The sequence below is a fragment of the Hippocampus zosterae genome, chromosome 16 (genome assembly GCF_025434085.1).
Source record: "Hippocampus zosterae strain Florida chromosome 16, ASM2543408v3, whole genome shotgun sequence".
Taxonomy (NCBI): Eukaryota; Metazoa; Chordata; class Actinopteri; order Syngnathiformes; family Syngnathidae; genus Hippocampus; species Hippocampus zosterae.
The window spans coordinates 5234216-5253163 of NC_067466.1; the positions used below are offsets into that span (position 1 = coordinate 5234216).

General features: G+C 43.5%; 1 protein-coding gene and 1 long non-coding RNA gene across 3 annotated transcripts in view; one reads left to right on the forward strand and one right to left on the reverse strand.

The window, feature by feature from the left end:
• nova1 (NOVA alternative splicing regulator 1) overlaps positions 1-18948 on the forward strand; it is a 41749-nt gene that overhangs the window by 8518 nt on the left and 14283 nt on the right. For both annotated transcript variants that reach the window (XM_052046263.1, XM_052046264.1), the window contains exon 2: positions 920-1063. In XM_052046263.1, coding sequence (XP_051902223.1) covers positions 920-1063 — 144 coding nt within the window. The remainder of the gene's footprint in view (positions 1-919; positions 1064-18948) is intronic.
• On the reverse strand, positions 13880-16376 carry LOC127587849 (uncharacterized). The gene is made up of 2 exons (XR_007958884.1): positions 16248-16376; positions 13880-14326 (listed from the first exon to the last, which is right to left on the reverse strand). It is a non-coding gene; the product is annotated as an uncharacterized LOC127587849 (long non-coding RNA).

Below are 18948 nucleotides of genomic sequence, written 5' to 3' on the forward strand. Positions count from 1 at the left end.
TATGTGTGGAGTGACGCGTGCTACCTGTTACTGTATACGGCTCGAACTACCGCGTTTTCTCGCGATAGTGGTACAGTATCGCGATAGCTACACTTTGAAAACCACTAGTTTACAATGTTCATTGCTTACGGCCTGTTCTATTAAGCGGAGATCTGTTCTACTAAGCAGAGTATCTTTATAGGAAATTGCATTAGGCAAATCTGTTCCAGAGCCTTTTGCTCTATTAAGCGGATTACTCTATTAACCGGTGTTCTATTAAGCGGAGTGCACTGTACCGTCGCGTCCCTGACATTATGTGTTACATTCAAAGTTCAATCATTTCCAACGGTCTGTTAAGGACAGGAATGTTTTTTGTCTGAGTCCTGACTTTTCATTGGATAAAAAAATGATAAGGGGGCGGATGTGAGGAAATGAAGTGGGACCCGGTGTGTGTGTGCGTGTGTGTGTGTGTGTGTCTGTGTGTGTTGGCTTTTGTTATTTTGCCATGATTACTGATGACAGTGACCCATCTGTGTGCGTTGAATATATCGTTGATCGTCCACCTCCTTGTCATCATTTCGGTGTCTGGGCCAGATGTTTACAATCCTAGAAGACAATGTGGTTGCGCAGGCTGATTTTAGCAGCTGCTGTGACTGAATAATGTCTGTTTTATTTTATTTTTTATGAAAGTATAGTTCATTAAAGGTGTCGATTTTTCTAATGTCATTAATGGCGGGAAAACCCCCACCAATATATTGGCATTCACTGGATCGCAATTATCATCTGATTTTCCTGGTCTGGCCCACTTGACATCAAATTAGGCATGTGGCCCCTGAACTACTCAGTCTGACACCCGTGGTGTAAATGATGATCTTGCAGGGCAACTTTATGAGATGTGACCCCTTTTTACATTCTGTTTCTCTCTCTCTCTGTCTCACAGAGGAGGGCGAATACTTCCTGAAGGTGCTGATTCCCAGCTATGCAGCCGGCTCTATAATTGGCAAGGGCGGCCAGACCATTGTACAACTGCAGAAAGAGACGGGTGCCACCATTAAGCTGTCGAAATCCAAAGATTTCTACCCAGGTAAGAGGTCATTCACAATACTGGTAAAAAATTGAAATTATTATTATTTTTTTCAGTCAACGGACCGATGGCAAACATGTGAAACAGGCATGAAGAAATACATATAGCGGCTATGCAAAGTCGACAGACAGCTTTTCAAACGGCAGGTTCAGTCATATGAATAAAGAGACTAAGATAAATCATTTCAAACATTTAGCCACCATTAGTATAACCTGTTCAACTGAATTGGAAAAAAAAGAATAATAATAGATGCTGTGATGGGGGGTTATGAATGACTGAGGTGTTCAGAATCTGCCAATCACATTCAAACTCATGTTTAATGGGAGTCAGTACACACCCGTAAGCAATGAAACTGCCTCTCGTTAACCGTAAATCAGACGTGTTGTGTGAAGGTGATGGAGTAGGGTGGTAAGACAAAAGCCTAATCAGACAGAGAAAAAACATCCTGGCATGGCTAGATGTGGAGAAGTGCATTATGGTCCGATGAAAATAGGGATGAACCATAATTCCATGGATAATTGTAAAATGTATGTTCGTTTGCTCATAGCTAAAGCTCATATACCAACAGTGAAGCATGGTGGTGGTAGCATCGCACTTTGGGGTTGTTGGATAAAATAATGGGTGATGCGGTGGGCAACTGGTTAGCACATTCGACTCACAGTGCAGAGGTGCAGGGTTTGATTCCAGCTCCAGCCTTCCTCTATCGAGTTTGTGTGTTCTTTCCGTGCCTGCGTGAATTTTACCCGGGTACACCGGTTTCCCGCCACATTTAAACTAAATTGTCCTTCGGTATGATTATGAGCGTGAATGTTTGTTCGTCTATGTGTGCCCTGCGATTGGCTGGCAACCAGCTCAGAGTGTCCGAAACTACTGCCCGAAAGTAGCTGGGATAGGATCCAGCACCCACCGCGACCCCTTGTGAGGACAAAACGGGTCATAAAATGGATGGATGGATGGATGGAATAATGAACAGTTCCATCAAATATCTCTGTTGTGATCTGTAAAATGTTGTGCCCAACATTCTAACAGACATGGAGCATTTTAGCAAAGAAACATCTGCGTGCCAGACTAAAAGACTCAAAAGACCGAGTGCAGTAGTATAATCCAAAGGTGCTACGACAAAGTCGTCATTTTCAGATATGCGTATTTGTCAGACTTTACACAGGGCTGATTGGCTGGAGCAGATTGGCATACACAGTATTTAGCATTATTTCTAAAATCTGTGATCGGTTGTAATGTCATAATTTGCAGATTGATCAGTAATATATAGCCTCAAAAGCAAGACATTACAGCAAACACAATCTTGTTCACTCCAGGGATGTTTGTGTTGTGTTGCATATACAATTGGATTATTTATAATTTTTTTTCCCCCAATATTTTGTGAGGTTCCTCCTAGTCTCCTTTACCCCCTTTTCCATGTGTTGAATGTTTAACAGGGTTTGTTATACAATTTTGAGGGGTTGTTATTATTATCTTCCCAATTCATATAATGGGGAGCAATTATATGCAAATTTTGGCTATTTGTGGGCTGGGCCGGTCCTACTCCTCTGTGAATAGCAGGGGGAAAAAAAGTTAGATTGGATATATTGGTTGATCTTCTGATCGGATGAGTGATAGGTTATCATTTATTTTAAGTTTTTTTTTCTTCAGTTGTGCAGGTTACATAGATGACATGATCAAACTTTTGAAATGATTGATCTTGGCAGACATTGCAACAGGTGAAGGATGCTTTATTTTTTTTCCCACCCATACACAAATGCCTGAGCTGTAGCCGGAGCCTCTGTTTGTCCTTCATGCCTCAGGGGGATGCTTCAAACTGCCAAAAAAAACAAAATAAAAAAAGGAACAGTTGTTGTGCATCTCTCTGTTTATTATTAGGTCCAGATGTTTATCGAACGGTTGCAATCAGAAGTATAACATTCCTGTGTTGTAGTGTACTTCACATTGTCTCTATTTAGAACACAATTACTGCTTTTAAAGTGAACATATATCCTAGTTTGTTCTTCAGTAAATGCGAAAAAGCCAGCACTTGATTTCCCACTCCAGCCTGTAGGGGAAGTAAGCAAAGTGCTCCACACATATTGGAAGGATCAAGATTAAAGTTGGCCTGGTTAAAAGTTGGAGATTTTGCTCGGTTTACAACGGTCACGACATACCAAGAATGCACTATATAAAAATCCATCACATAGCAAAAGAACGTCCTCAAACACTTATTAAAAGAAAGTGATACGTTGCAGGCAGAACATATGACTGTTTTTCAAGACTTTCCTTTTCACTATTGGTTTAAATTCATGACAGAGAGAATGACTTGGCAAAACTGTCTATTTTTTGGCGGGAGGAGTGAATGTTTGAAGGTCTTTTGTGTTACTGTTTAAAAAAAAAAGAAAAAAATCAGGAAAAAAAGAAAATGATTTTTTTTGCCAGTTTTAAAAGAGCTCAGCCAATCAAATTGACCGGCCGATGAATTGCTTGGACCCTCGCACCCTACAGCTGATTTAGCATAGGCTAGTGATAGTCTATACCACTTTCCGAACCAAGTCGTACATTGCCGCCATAGGAATGGAACTCCATCAGAAACCGAGGACACTGTGTACCTGCTCTACTAAGCCATGAGGCAAGTGACACTGTTACTTAAGTGCGTTTGATGCAAGTCCTGCTTCCTCTGGGCTTCTCTGCCAATGTCTAATTACATCAGCGAACTGATATCAAAGAAATAAATAGAACAAATTAAGAAGTCAAATCCCATGCTGTGCTCACTCAGGCACGTGCTTATGAACAGTGCAAAATGCAGACATGTCGTTCACTGTAAACACAATCGTTCCTCCCACCACAGACTAATGACAACAGCCGCCATCCATCCATTTTCTGATCTGCTTATCATCACAAAAGTCGCGGGGTGTGCTGAAGCCGATCCAAAATGTCTGCAGGCAGTAGGCTGGCAACACCCTGAACCGGTTGCCAGCCAATCGCAGAGCACACACAGACGAACAACCATCCACGCTCACACTCACACCTAGGGACAATTTAGAGTGTTCCATTAGCCTGCCATGCATGTTTTTGGAATGTGGAAGGAAACCAGACTACCCGGAGAAAACCCACGCAGGCACGGGGAGAACATGCAAACTCCACACAGGAAGGCTGGGGCCTGGAATCAAACCCACGACCTCAGCACAGTAAGGTGGACGTGCTAACCATTCGTCCATCGGGCCGCCCAACCACCACCATGAAGAATAGAATAACCAATAACCCCTTGAAATCCATCCATCAATTTTCTATCCCGTTTATAGGATAGAAAATTGGCACCTATCCGAGCTGACTTTGCGCAAATGGCAGATACCAACCTGGCCTGATATTCAGTCCGTCAATAGGCATTTACAGTGCGGTGAAGTAACTCATTAATGTTCAGAAATATGAATGTTTATCCTGGTGTGAGTGCTGGCCGGTGGGACAAAACAGTATGGTGGAACTAGTCTAACGTTAGTGTGCGCCTAAAGAATGAGCTTCTACATACAAATGACAGAGTCCAGAGTAAGTCCCTATTGCCCAATGGTGGAAAAAAAGTAGCCTTCGAGACCTGTATAGAAGAGAAATATGTTAAAACTACAGCGTACTGGTGGTCGTGTTTACTCATGGTTTGCTTTGGGTACTCCATCTCGCACCCGAATCCCAAAACCATGCTTATTAGGTGAACTGAAGACCCTACATTCCCCAGAGGTGTGAATCTGACTACACCTTAGGGACAGAACAAAGGTTTGGTGATAACTGCTCATCGCCCTCAAAATCCCCCTCCTTCATGTGGGTGCGTTCAGAAATACACTCCTAGACCCTTCAGAGGGGCGGCCTGGTGGTGGAGTGGGTACCGTGTCGACCCCACAGTACAGAGGTCGTGTGTTCGATCTCGGCTCCGGCCTTCCTGTGTGGAGTTTTCATGTTCTCCCCGTGCCTGCGTGGGTTTTCTCCGGGTACTCCGGTTTCCTCCCACATTCCAAAAGCATGCATGACAGACAGATTGAACACTCTAAATTGTCCCTACGTGTGAATGTGAGCACGGATGGTTGTTCGTCTCTGTGTGCCCTGCGATTGGCTGGCAACCGGTTCAGGGTGTCCCCTGCCTACTGCCCGAAGACAGCTGGGATAGGCTCTGACCATTGTGAGGATAAAGCAGTTCAGAAAATGGATGGATGGATAGATAGATGGATGGATGGATGGATAAACCCTTCAAAAGCTCAGAACGTTGTTCAAATGTACTGTTCAGTTATTCAGACTGCCCCAAAAAACAGAGCCCAGTCCGGGCAGTGCAGTGCTTTTGAATATGCAATTGCTTATCTGAAACCAAAATCTACATAACATTGGAGCCAAAGATATCATCCTGGTTGATTAATGTGCCTTGTAAATCCTTGTGGAAACCAAAACCAGGTTGCCATGACTGAAGGAGTCTTCTACTTCGGTACTTCCAGAGGAAGTCGCTTCTTGGTCTCCTTTAAAAGAAAAATAAGAAGACGATGACAGCGAAGGAGCTAGTCAGGGTAACTTAGTTTCGGTTTCCACAAGGATATATAACAACGATCCATCATAATTTTACCTTTGCAACATGGGATTCTGGTTACGGTAGTCAAGTCAAGTTTAGTCAACAGTACCGTATTTTCACGACTATTCGACGCATCGTACTAATGGCCGCAGTCTCATTAATGGGTGACATTTCTGTATTTTACACATACACAGGACGCATCGTACTAATGGCCGCAGTTTTACAGTGGTAAAACATACGCCAGCTTAAACATACGGCATGCATGCGCGGACTCTATCACGTTCGCTTGAAGCATACGGTAGCATGCCAAGATATACAGATAAGCTAAAAACACGTTTTTAAAAAGGCAACGAAAGCAGAACTGAGTTCAGGTGTATTTTATTTAGCCATCGTACAATGTTCTCACGTTTATCGATCAATCATCACCCAGAAATCCATCAAAGCCCTCATCCTCTATATCAGAAGCAGAGGACTGCACATCCCAGTGAATTGCTACGCATTGCCGAGCGGAAAGAAGGAGCAGCAACAGCAAAGTCAACATTTCTCTCGTGTGAAGCTTTCCCACATTTGAAAGTAAAGAACAGAGCGAAACATGGTGGCAGCGCGTGTGTGTAGAAAGAATTGAACAATTGTGCAAGTACCGTAATCCATCAAAAACGCCGCGTTCCCTCTCGTTGTTGCGTATTGTGGCGTAACTCGCCAAGCGCTGCCTCTCACTCTTTGTAAAGTTGTGTTTGCCACCGATCATCCATTGTTCCCATGCCGTTTGCAACTTTACTTTGAACGCCCGGTTGATGCCAATGTCCAGCGGTTGGAGTTCTTTAGTCAAGCCTCCGGGAATAACGGCAAGCTCAGAGTTCATTTGCTTCATTTGTTTTTTCACCGCTGCTGGAGATGGGCACGCATGCCAAAAGCATAACCGGTGGCTTTAAGTTTGAACTGAGCTTCGTAGGCGTGTCTTTTTGTCGAATTTATTTTCAGGGGTTCTTAGAAACCAAAACCGGAGTTGTTTTGCAACAATGCACATTGCCACACTCTATACAAGTGTTGGTACTGGCTTGAGGCGTCCACTTACACGCCCACCCTTCACCATTGGCGGACTAGCTTGTCTGTCCTCTCTCTCCCTCTCTCTGTCTCTCTCCCTCTCCATATATGTATATATACACGCCCACCCTTCCCTGATTGGCCGACTTCTCTCCTGCATGCCTGGCCACAGTCACTTCCGCCTTTTCTCTATAAACAGCGTGCCGGCTGTCAGTCAGATTTTGGAACTCAGCGCATATAAAGGACGCTCCGCACCATAAGGCGTCCTGTCCATTTTGGAGAAAATTTAAGACTTTTAATGGCGCCTTATAGTCGTGAAAATACGGTATTTATAGAGCACTTTCAAACAGCTATCGCTGCATACAAAGTGCTGTACATGGAGCGATTTAACATACACAATAAACACTAAGACGAAATGGTAATAAAGGCGGTAGAAAGCACCAAGCAGTAAAATCATGCTGAGTCGAACGCCAAAGAATACAAGTGAGTTTTGAGGAGGGCTTTAAAGATGGGCAGCGAGGAGGCTTGCCGAATGTTCAGTGGGAGGTCATTCCAGAGAGAGGGACCAGCAACAGAAAAGGCTCGATCCTCTCTGAGCCTCAGTTTAGTTCTTGGTACCGGGCAGGTGTGTAGGGGCGGATGAGCTCAGAGAGGTAAGGTGGCGCGAGATTATTTAGAGATTTGAAAACAAAGAGGAGGATTTTGAAAATAACTCTAAAATGAATGGGGAGCCAGTGAAGGGATGCCAGAGTAGGAGTTATATGCTCCCTCTTACGAGTACCAGTCAAGAGGCGGGCAGCGGCATTCTGGACCAGCTGAAGGCGCTTAATGGAGGACTGGCTGACTCCAAAGTACAGGGCATTACAGTAATCGAGCCGGGATGTGACAAAGGCATGGATTACTGTCTCAAAGTGTTCATGTGAGAGGAAAGGTTTTATTTTGGCCAGCTGTCTAAGGTGAAAGAAGCTGGATTTAACAACGGCGCCAATTTGCCGATCGAGTTTGAAATCACTGTCCAGTTTAAGGCCCAAGTTTGAGACCGTTGATTTCAAATAAGGAGACAGGGGGCCCAAGTCTACAGGATGGAATGTACAAGAGCCACTGGGACCAAACAATATCACCTCTGTCTTCTTTTGTTGAATTTCAAGAAATTTTGTGCCATCCAGGTTTTGATTTCTTCCAGACAGGATAGGAGTGGCCTTAATGAGAAGGCGTCTTTCTTGCTCAGTGGGACATAGATCTGGCAGTCATCTGCATAGCAGTGGAAGGGAATACCATGTTTCCTTAAGATGGAACCCAATGGGAGCAGATACAGCGAGAAAAGCAGAGGCCCCAGAATTGAGCCCTGTGGAACACCACATGACAGGGGAGCAGTGCGTGACTCAGAGCAGCCAAGGCTGACACATAAGGTCCTGTCAGCTAGATAGGACCTAAACCACTCAAGAGCACTGCCGCCAATGCCCACCAAGTGCTGCAAACGAGTCAGCAGAATACCGTGATCCACTGTATCAAATGCTGCAGTTAAGTCCAAAAAGACCAGACACACGTGGTCTCCAGAGTCATTTGCCAGGAGGATGTCATTAGAAACGCGTAACAGGGCTGACTCCGTGCTATGCATCGTCTTGAAACCTGACTGGAAGACCTCCAAGATGTTATGTTCATCCAAGAAAAGTTTCAACTGTATGTGCACCACTTTTTCCAGAATTTTGGAAATGAAAGGCAGTTTTGAAATGGGCCTGTAACTTGACAGAACATCTGGATCAAGATCAGGTTTCTTGATCAAGGGTTGGACCACAGCATGTTTAAACTGTTGGGGAACTACACCAGAAGAAAGGCTGCTGTTGATGATATCCTGAAAGAAGCGTGGGGGAAGAGAGTCGCAAGGGGAGCCAGATGGCTTCGTCTGGCGAACTACATCCTCCAAAAGCGCCAAGGACACAGTATCAAAAGAATTAAGTACAGCAGAACATGGAACATGGACAGAGGGGTCAGATGCGGTATTGGAGACGGAGTCCTAGCTGTAGAGACCTTATCAATGAAAAACTGAAGGAATCTGTTACACATCTCGGGTGAAGAATCCGAGCAAGTAGGCAGAGGGGGTTTCAGTACAGAATCTATCGTTTTAAATAGTGCGCGAGGGTTGTGACGCGCACTAAAACGGTAAACCATTTTAAGATGAAAAGGCAAACTTTTATGTAGTTATTAAGACGGCGTTTCATTGACCTCGTCAGCTGCTGGGCTGCAAATCATTTTCAGTTGCACTTGTCCACATTCATTTATGAAGGCAGCTTATAATCATCAATTCTATATTGATTCTACACTTTGCATTTTAAAAGTTAAATGTATTGAATGTAACTTTTGAGAAAGGTGGCAACCGTATGTGGGAACCTGATAACGTGATAAGTTGTCCATTGTAGTAACTGCTGTGCCCTAAAGGGTTAATTGAAGCATAAATAAATAAATAAATAGATTCAACCTCTACTTTGCAAATTTCGCCTATCGCGAGAAAAATGTGGAATGTGACCACCGCGATAAAAGTGAGACCTGTCATATTTTTGGGGGGGACTTGGCCAAAAGTGGTGGCTCAACTATGTTTAAGGTCATATATAGTACGAACGTTCACCCATTTGTTTGCAAAATTACAAATGAAGAGATCGGTGTATATTCTTTCTTCTCTATAATATTGTATTGTCCACGTGGTAAGAGGCCACCAGCTGCTCTGTGCATGTGCTCCTGGCCATTTCATAATTGTGACGAGTGACATGATGAATTCATGGAGAGAGTTCTGGCAAGCATTTGATCGGGTGGTTGTCCTGGCCCGCACAAGTAATGCGAAACAACTGCTTGTAGAGTAGTCAGTCCAGACTGGCAAAAGTAAAGTACCTTAATTTAAATCATGAGAGATGTTTGCAGTATGGACAAATAGATATTTTGGCTACGTGGTTTATCTTTGGTGATAAATCACTCACCATTTTTGGCTGATGTAGCATGCTAATACCATTACACAGAGTTCACGCACTGTCTTCCCGCTAGCAGTCTGAGCACACTCCAACAACCTGCACAATCATTTACGGGACAAATCGGGGGACGGCAACCGGTGCAGCCATTTTCTCCCGCATGCCTCTCTGTGATGGCTCAAGTCTGACGACCGCTAAATTCACCTCACGCCTCCATGAGAAACATGAAAGCGTCATTTAAAAAGGTCCTGATGGGGACTGTAAAATTAGGCCTCGGTGTGGATGGCTGAGATGGGTGAGCAAAGATAGTGAAGAGTGGGGATGATGCATGATTCTATGTAAGAGGGGACAGGCGGGCCAACCCAGAAATAGCCTGTTTCAATCTCTCTCAGTAGACATGACCCCACTCCCAGCTGCACTCAAGCTACTCGAACACAAGCCAAGTTTCCTCTTCCCTTCTCCCCACCCTGTCTTTCTTTAAGATTTGGTTCCTAGTAGTTGGGAGGGGTCAGGCCAGATATGATGACCTCATCATAAAATTTGACTTGCATGCCTGCCCTGGAATGCAGTCCTTTTTAACAAGGAGTTTTCACATTTGGCTTGACAACAAAACTTTGCCTGACTGAATTTCTTGAGCAGCCGTTAATGCAGTGCACTGTAGTTTACATGTGCCCACTCGCGCAGTGCAAGCGGCACATACACACACCCACTCACACCCAGTGATTCACATCGCCGTGTTTAAGCAGTGGTAAAGAGAGGAGAGATGTGGGCGTTCATGATTTTAATATAAATAAAATGGCACAGTAACTTCATTTTAAATCCTTTTTCTTTGCTGGAACCAATAGTATGTTAGTGTTCGACCGTGCTGTTGTGATATAATAAACTAACAAAATAGTTTCCCCTTCCATACCACTGCAATAACAACTCAGTAACGTCTCCTTGTCATAAGTTAAAACGAAAGCGGGGTCCATATATACTGATAATTGGGACATATTAGAGCAATGGCGCGTGACCAACAACATACTCTTGAGCTTGGAAGAGGAAAAGTGCTTCAGTCGACAGGAGAATATGTGCAAAGCCAAATTAGACAGGCATTGCCCACATTTTAAGGTGACTTCATCCTGAGCGCGTATCTGACATGAGGGTGTGTAAATGTCTTGAAGTGAGCGTAAAATCTGTGAGGCCTGAAAAGCATGCAGCTGCGTGACATACATTAGAGGTGGGACTCAATTAACATTTTTTATGCAATCATATACCGTATTTTCTACACTATAAGCATTTTTTAAGTAATTATAGGCACACTAACAGGAAACAACTCAACAGGGAATATAAAGAGACGGTTATACCATATATAAGGCACATCGGATTATAGGGTAGACTGTTGACTTCTGAGAAAATTGAATGCTTGCAGGTGCACCTTATGATGCGAAAAACACATTTAAAAATTTAGCATTTGTCCTAAAATGCATTCTTAAAATTATTTAAATGTATTTTAGTGGACCACTGAAAAAAAACACAGCTGTGATTTTTTTTTTTAACTGGAAAAAAAGCATTGTAATGTATTCAACAAGGAGTAAATAGTCGAAAAAAATTAACCTATGCCAAAACTGAACAGACCAAAAGATAAAGTGCTCCTTTTGAATACGGGCTCTTGAGGACTGGACTTGGGCACCCCTGCTCTCGATGGTTTCTGCAAGGCAATTGAAAAATTGTATCACATGTTTCTAACTGTGGCGTGTTTCGAAACCCATTATCTTCGCCACTAACAGTGGTCGGCAGTGCAGAGCAGTCTACTTTGCAAGTGAATTTGTGTTTTTGTCCGACGGAGATGTACTAGTTTTGGTCCTGTAGCCAGTCCTTTGATTGAGTTTGGTTTGCGTAGTCATTTACAAAGCCAATTTCAATGAAGTTGCAATGTCATGTTGATAAATGACTTTTGCTTTGCATAGTAAGTTTTGCCTTGCACTTTAGGATGTAGCGCCAAACTGTATTTACTGTATTTATTATTTTTCTCAAGTGTTCCTGAGCTCACGTAGTTATATCTTTTACATATTGATGTCAGTTTTTGATGCAGTGCCGCCTGGGGGATCGAACGTAACGTGCCTTCAATGTTGGTTTCTTGGCGTTCCTGCTTACTTGCACTGATTTCTCTCTGAACTGTTTCATAATATTAATGGAATGCAACTCTCATTCAAGTGGATGGAATCAAGCCAGCGGGGTGCATGCACAAGTGAAAACTTTGACCCAAAGCTTATATATTTAGAAGAAATATGTTTTTTACAGTCAAGGAGATATGTCATACATGAACTGTACATGTACATTTTCAGTCGCCACATCGTGAAATCATGTCACCAGTGCATCCAAACTAGACACACCGTAGAGCATTAGCATAACTTGGCAGGGTGGGGGTGGGGGTTCAAGAAAAGCCTTGCGGCCCAGCAGGGTTATAGATAACGTATATCGTGGAAACTTTGCAAGTATGTATGAAAAAGAAAAAGAATGTGCGTGAGTGAAAAAAGGTTGGCTAACTGTTAGCTTATCTCGTATTAACATTGCAGTTGAAAGCTCATGCTTGTCATTTATATTGCGGTGAACGACTTGGGAGATATGCGATACAAACATTCAAAGAACCAGTTGCTCTCATATTTGTGTCCGGAATAATGTGAGCTCCAGGGCATGTTCTAGTTAGCATTGTGTTCGTGGCTCTGCCAAATCAGCATATGATGAGATAGTATTTTATTTTTTGTGTATTAGAGAACTAAAGTATTTTTTTTTTCAATTCCAATGGACCTGGATGACATTCAATTTGTTTATATTGAAAAGCTCACATTTCCCATTTGAAATAACAGCAACATGCAGTATCCGACAATTATTTGGGTAAATATTTTGGGACAACACTGAAGACTGCTTTACATTGACCGCTACAATCTAAAAGCAGTCCAGTGTCCAAACACGTAAATTTGATGTCCCCCTCAAAATAACTCAGCAGACAACTATTACTGACTGAAGATTTAAGCCTTTCTCTTAACAAAAGTGATTCCACCCCTAAGTTTCCAAATTGGGAAGAACTAGCCACTTTCTTTCCCCAGTGTCATGTGACTAGTTATTGTAACAAGTTCTCAGGTGTGATTGCGGGAGCAAGCGTGTTGAATTTGGTGTTCTCGCTCTCAGACATGTTGAACTTCCCGTGACCAGTGTGACGGTCACTGGAAGTTCAATATGGTGGCCAAGAAGTCTCTGAGGATACATTAAAAACAAAACATGCTGGTCTACATATCGATAGCCAAAGCTATAAGAATACTTCCAACTGCAGCATGGTGGTCAGGACCATACAATATTTTCACAGGACAGGCTCATCAGAACAAGGCCTTATCATGACGTTGAGTGCACATGCTGCTTGCTGAGAATAAAGCCCATATATTTGTATGTCACCGAAGGCAACTAAACATGAATAGATTTGCTTCTTTCCACATTTTTGTCATCAAATGTTTTTTTTGTGTTTTGTTCTGATGCATAGCCAGTCTCCATTTTTAGCACAACACTTTAAAAATCGATCCATCTGTTTTCTGAATCACTAATCCTGAAAATCAAACTCAGATTCAGACAAATCTGATCATATTTTAGCTTCGTTTACCACTACAGCCATCCATTTTCAAATCCGCTTATCCTCACAAGGGTCGCGTTGTGTGCCGAAGCCTATCCCAGCTGGCTTCGGACAGTAGGCGGGGTTACACCCTGAACTGGTTGCCAGCCAATTGCAGTATCACAACAGCCAATTCATTCAAAAATAAAGCAAACGACTTACATTTTAAAATTATGAACCATCATAAAAACAGCCTTAGTCATCATCATGGCTAAATGGCCTTGAAGCGGTTTACTTGATACATTTACCACTGTATCATCCATCCAATCATTTTCAGTTGCATTTGTCCACATTTGGCTCGGATAAAGCTACAACATTTTGCAGTTGAATTCGTGCGAGGGGCGAGGACCACCCAAGACTGATCACCAGCATTCACACTTACCACGTAAGCTGACCATCCGTACTGTATTTTCTGAATCTGGAGGAAGCCAGCATATCAGGCAAAAAGAAAAAAACTTTACAAGCATCGGGAGCACGTGTAATTTCCACACGCGAAGCCCGGAGCCAAGATTCTAACCCAAACCTCAGAACTGTGAGGCAGATGTGATTTACTCACTCAAATAGATGTATTGAAAAAATTGAGATTGATCCAATTGATTCAAGATGACGAAATAACAAACACCGTGGATTGTTATGTTTTGTCAGATGGAAAGCACCCGCTAACGTCTAACCCTTTCATGCACTAGTAATGCTAACCTGTAACCCGATAAGATGTCCACTGTCGTAAGTGCTGTCCCTGATAGGGTTAATGGCATACTGTTACAGAAATACAACGATTGAGGCAGATGCCTGGGGAGGAAAACAGCTCTTCTGCTTCCTTGAGTCATATCTCTTTCGTCAGTTGTGGATTGACCAGTTGCGACGGACGAGTTTGTGTGCTTGCAAAAGTAACCGGTCACAATTCCATACTAAGCCATCCTAAAATAGCAAACTGCAATATGTAGCGTGTGTAAGTCGAGCAAAGCATAATATGCCTGAAAAGTATACTGTTACAGAGATCCTTTAGTTTTACAACACTTCACCTACAGCGTTAACGCGTCCTAGGTCATGAATCGCAGGCACAGGCTGTTTTTATGGCATTTATCAAATGACTCATCTGCTCCAATGCTGGAAATACTAAGACTCTCTTTTCCCTTTGGAACAGAATCACTCAACCTCCTGACTCCCTACCACCTCACTTTTACTCTCGTGACACCTGCAATGCACTTCTCCTCTTTTTCAATGAAAAAATCAACAGAATCCACCAGCATCTGGGCTCCTCTGTACCTTTCCCCTCATCTGAACCTCTCACCCCTTGCAAACTGTTCTCTTCTTTTGAACTCCCCCATCTCTCATTAATTTCAGACCTCATCATTAAATCCAAGACTTCCTCCTGTCAGCTTGATCCCCTCCCCACAGTTCTGGTCAAATCCTGCCTACCCTCTCTGCTTCCCTTCATCTCAGCCATTATCCATTCCTCTCTGTCGACTGGAATTGTTCCTGTACTCTTCAAAACTGCAGCTGTCACACCAATCCTGAAAAAAACTGGTTCAGATCCCAATGACTTCAATAACCTACGCCCCATTTCCCATCTTCCCTTCATCTCGAAAATTCTGGAGAAAACTGTCGCCTCTCAGATCCACTCCCACCTCACCGACAATAGTCTTTATGAACAATTCCAGTCCGGCTTCCGTCCCCGTCACAGTACTGAAACAGCCCTCATAAAAATCACAAACGATCTTCTCATGGCAGCAGACTCTGGCCTTATCTCCATCCTCATCCTCCTTGACCTGAGTGCAGCCTTCGACACAATCTCTCACCCCATCCTCCTCAATCGACTCTCTACCATAGGCATCACCAACACCCCTCTACATTGGTTCCACTCATATCTCACTGGCCGCTCTCAGTTCATTCAAGTTGATTCTTTTACTTCACAATCCCTCCCCGTTTCTTCTGGTGTTCCCCAGGGTTCTGTCCTCGGTCCGCTCCTCTTCATTGTCTACCTCCTTCCACTCGGAAACATTTTCCGCAAATTTGGCTTACACTTTCACTGCTTTGCGGATGACACCCAGCTCTATCTCTCCAGCAAACCCGACGCTTCTCTCCCACCCTCGTCCCTCTCTCACTGTCTCTCAGAAATCAAATCTTGGTTCACCCACAATTTCCTCAAGCTAAACAGCAATAAAACTGAACTCCTACTCGTCGGTACCAAATCCACTCTAAACAAAGCCGACAGTTTCTCCCTCACAATTGATAATGCCACTATATCTCCTTCCCCCCAGGTGAAGAGTCTGGGTGTCATCCTTGACAGTTCACTATCCTTTCACTCCCACATCAATAACATTACCCGGTCCGCTCATTTCCACCTTCGCAATATAAACCGCCTCCGTCCCTCACTCACTCCGCACACCACCGCTATCCTTGTTCACAGTCTCGTCACTTCCCGTATTGACTACTGCAACTCACTCCTCTTCGGTGTCCATCAAAAATTCCTCCATAAACTTCAACTTGTTCAGAATTCAGCAGCCCGGATCATCACGAGAACCCCCTCCTTCCATCATATCACCCCCATCCTCCGACAGCTCCACTGGCTTCCTGTCAAACTTAGAATCAACTTCAAAATACTTCTCTATACATTCAAAGCCATCCATAACCTTGCGCCCCCCTATCTGTCAGATCTTCTTCAAATCTCCATTCCCTCTCGCTCACTCAGGTCCTCATCCTCCCTCCACCTTTTTCTACCCTCTGCCCGTCTCAGTACAATGGGGTGCAGAGCCTTCAGTCGCTCTGCCCCCAAACTCTGGAACTCACTTCCTCCCAACATTCGTAATATTGACTCCCTTTCCTTATTCAAAACCCAGCTCAAAACCCACCTATTCAGACTTGCCTACCCGCCTTAAATCTTTCTTTCTTTATTTATTATTTTATCTGTGTTTTATTATTGGTCTTGGCTGTACAGTGTCCTTGAGTGTTGTGAAAGGCGCTTACAAATGTGATGTATTATTATTATTATTATTATTATTTAGGGATCACAATATTGTCATTTGTCCCAATTTAAACTGGTTCGAAAGAGCTAAGCCTGCTGGAATTAGGGCCTTGTTCAAAATGCTTGCCAAGATATCCTCATGCTTGGTCTTAACAGTTTCCTGAGACACATCGCGCTCGATTGAAATACATTGACTTTGATTCATAACTAAATCCTCACGATATCAATTTATTTTAGGGGTGTCAAACTCATTTTTGTCGGGGGCCACTTTGAGGTTACATCTTCCCTCGGAGGGCCGTTTCGACAGTGAAACCAAATAAATGTTTATGTAAACATCTCATCATATTATTACTTGTACACAACAAATTGATGGATTACTAGTTTTGTAATCACTCAATTCAACCATTTGTTAAATTAGGTTTAGTTTCTTTTTTTCCCAGACAACGGTCTCTTTTGATGAGGAGAAAAACTCTTCCCTGACAGTTTCAGCAGTCACTTCAGCCTTCATCAAACTTGTCACTGCTTCCTTGTGACGCGTCTCAAAAACAGCTATTTGTTTGTTGTTTGTTCGATTATTGTTAGAATGTAAACAGGGTAACAAAATGATTGCAAAATGTCACCGTTATTTATTACGCCATTTGACTGTCGTTGCTGGACAGTCCCGGGGCGCTTGTGTCTTGCGCCTGTAATGGGCAGCATTTTTCGAGCCCCGCTTTGTTCAGCGGAGAGATCGGTGCTGTTGAACGGTCTGCGGCTGGATGGATGGAGGTCTTGAGGAGCCGACGATGAGAAGTAAGGAGCGTTGGCGCGGAGTGCTGATGCGGATTTGGAGCTGGGAGTCGCGGCTTGGAGTTTGAAGCGGATTACGTGGGACAGGAGAAGTGAACTAATCTCTTTTCGTCAATGGATGCTATAGCTTTGTGTTTGCTTTCAAAACTTAGCTTGTAGCAGACGTGTGCACATTTTCAGCATGACGTCTCTGATCCACTGGAGAAAGGACACTTTGATCCTCTCCTCTTTCATCTATAACTGCTTCAGACAACAAAGTGTATGCAGAAAAGTGGTGAAGATTGCACGACTGTCTCTGTCCTATGTGTTGTGTTGTTATTTTTGTTATTTTTGACTTCAAAATGGCGCCGCGAGAGTGGCTGCCTTTCCAGCAGCTCCTATTTTTGTTGTTGTTCTACTTCTTCCTTTCATAACTTTGCTGCTGTGAATCTGGAATTTCTCCATTGTGAGACTAATAAAGGTTTTCTTCTTCTTCTACACAATCACAATTATTTCGGTGCAGACTATCTAGCAAGGACCACGGAAGTTGACACATGAATTGCTTTTGAGGGCCACATAAAATGATCTGACGGGCCGAATCTGGCAGACCGTGCTGCGCCATGCAGTGTTCTGGCAGACCGAGGACATTTTCTTCACATGTCCCTGACATACTCGACAGTTTAATGACTGAACATAGACTCGACATTATACCAGCAGGTCTAAGTCGTGCCGCAGGTGGTTGGATTCAATCGAGGTGCAGAAAGACAGATTCTGAGCTCAGCGGTCGCGAGTGGTGGATGCCATTGTATCTCATTCATCAATATGAAAACAGCGTCTATCAAAGCAACTCAATCCTTGTAGGAATCAATATTGTCGATGCAAGTGCCCACTTGGCAGCGGTGATCTGTGATTACCCTGACCAGTTTTACATCATCCTCCCATGTAGGTCTGCTTACAGTTCCTTCCAAACGTACTTTGCACACTCTGATCTTCTGCATAGGTTCCAGCGAGTCTATTTCTGCGCCTCCAGTGCACAGTCTTTAAAGGGTATGAAGGGAACCGTTTCCATTGGCTGGTAAACAAGTCTGCGGTGTTCACTCCCATAACGGTGCAGGTGGCCTTTTCTACCAGTGTCCATCTTTGATAATACGGTACTAAAAGAATAGAAAACAGTTTGACTGGGCTTTTGCAATAGACTTTTGCTGCGTACAAAAGTAATGTAAAGGCTGTAATGTTTCACAGTACAGGTTTTTCTCTGGTAGGGTGATTCCACGTATGGTTATCCACAATTTGAAAATCACTTTCTTGATGTGAGTGTCCTGGTGCTACAATGGTGAGCACGTCGACCTCACAGTGCAGAGGTAACGGGTTCAATTCCAGCTCCGGCCTCCCTGTATGGAGTTTGCATGTTCTGCGTGGGTTTTCTCCGGGTACTCCGGTTTCCTCCCACATTCCAAAAACTTGCATGGCAGGCTGATTGAACACTCTAAAATGTCCCTAGGTGTGAGTGTGAGCGCGGATGGTCGTTCGTCCCTGTGTGCCCTGCGATTGACTGGCCGGTTCAGGGTGTCCCCTGCCTGCTGCCCGAAGATGGCCGCGATAGGCTCCAGCACCCCTGTGACCCTTGTGAGGATAAAGCAGATCGGAAAATGGATGGATGGATGGACTTTCTTGATGTGTACTTATTTATTTTTTGTTTAATTTTACTTTTTAATATCATTGTTGAGAAACAAGTCAGTTCATGGAATGAATATTTGCTATTGCATCCATTGGTAACAAGTCTTCTTTGGCACGGAATCACTTTAATTCCTTAGTTTGCTGCATGTAAAAAAAAAAAAAAAAGCAATTTCAATGGTATATGTTATATTGATATTTCAACATAGGCAAACAGCTATTTGGGTCTGTATTTGGCCAAGTGCTTCTCCGGAAGCACAGAAACAGGATGCTATGAAAAACAAGGCACCCAAGGAGTAATTTGTA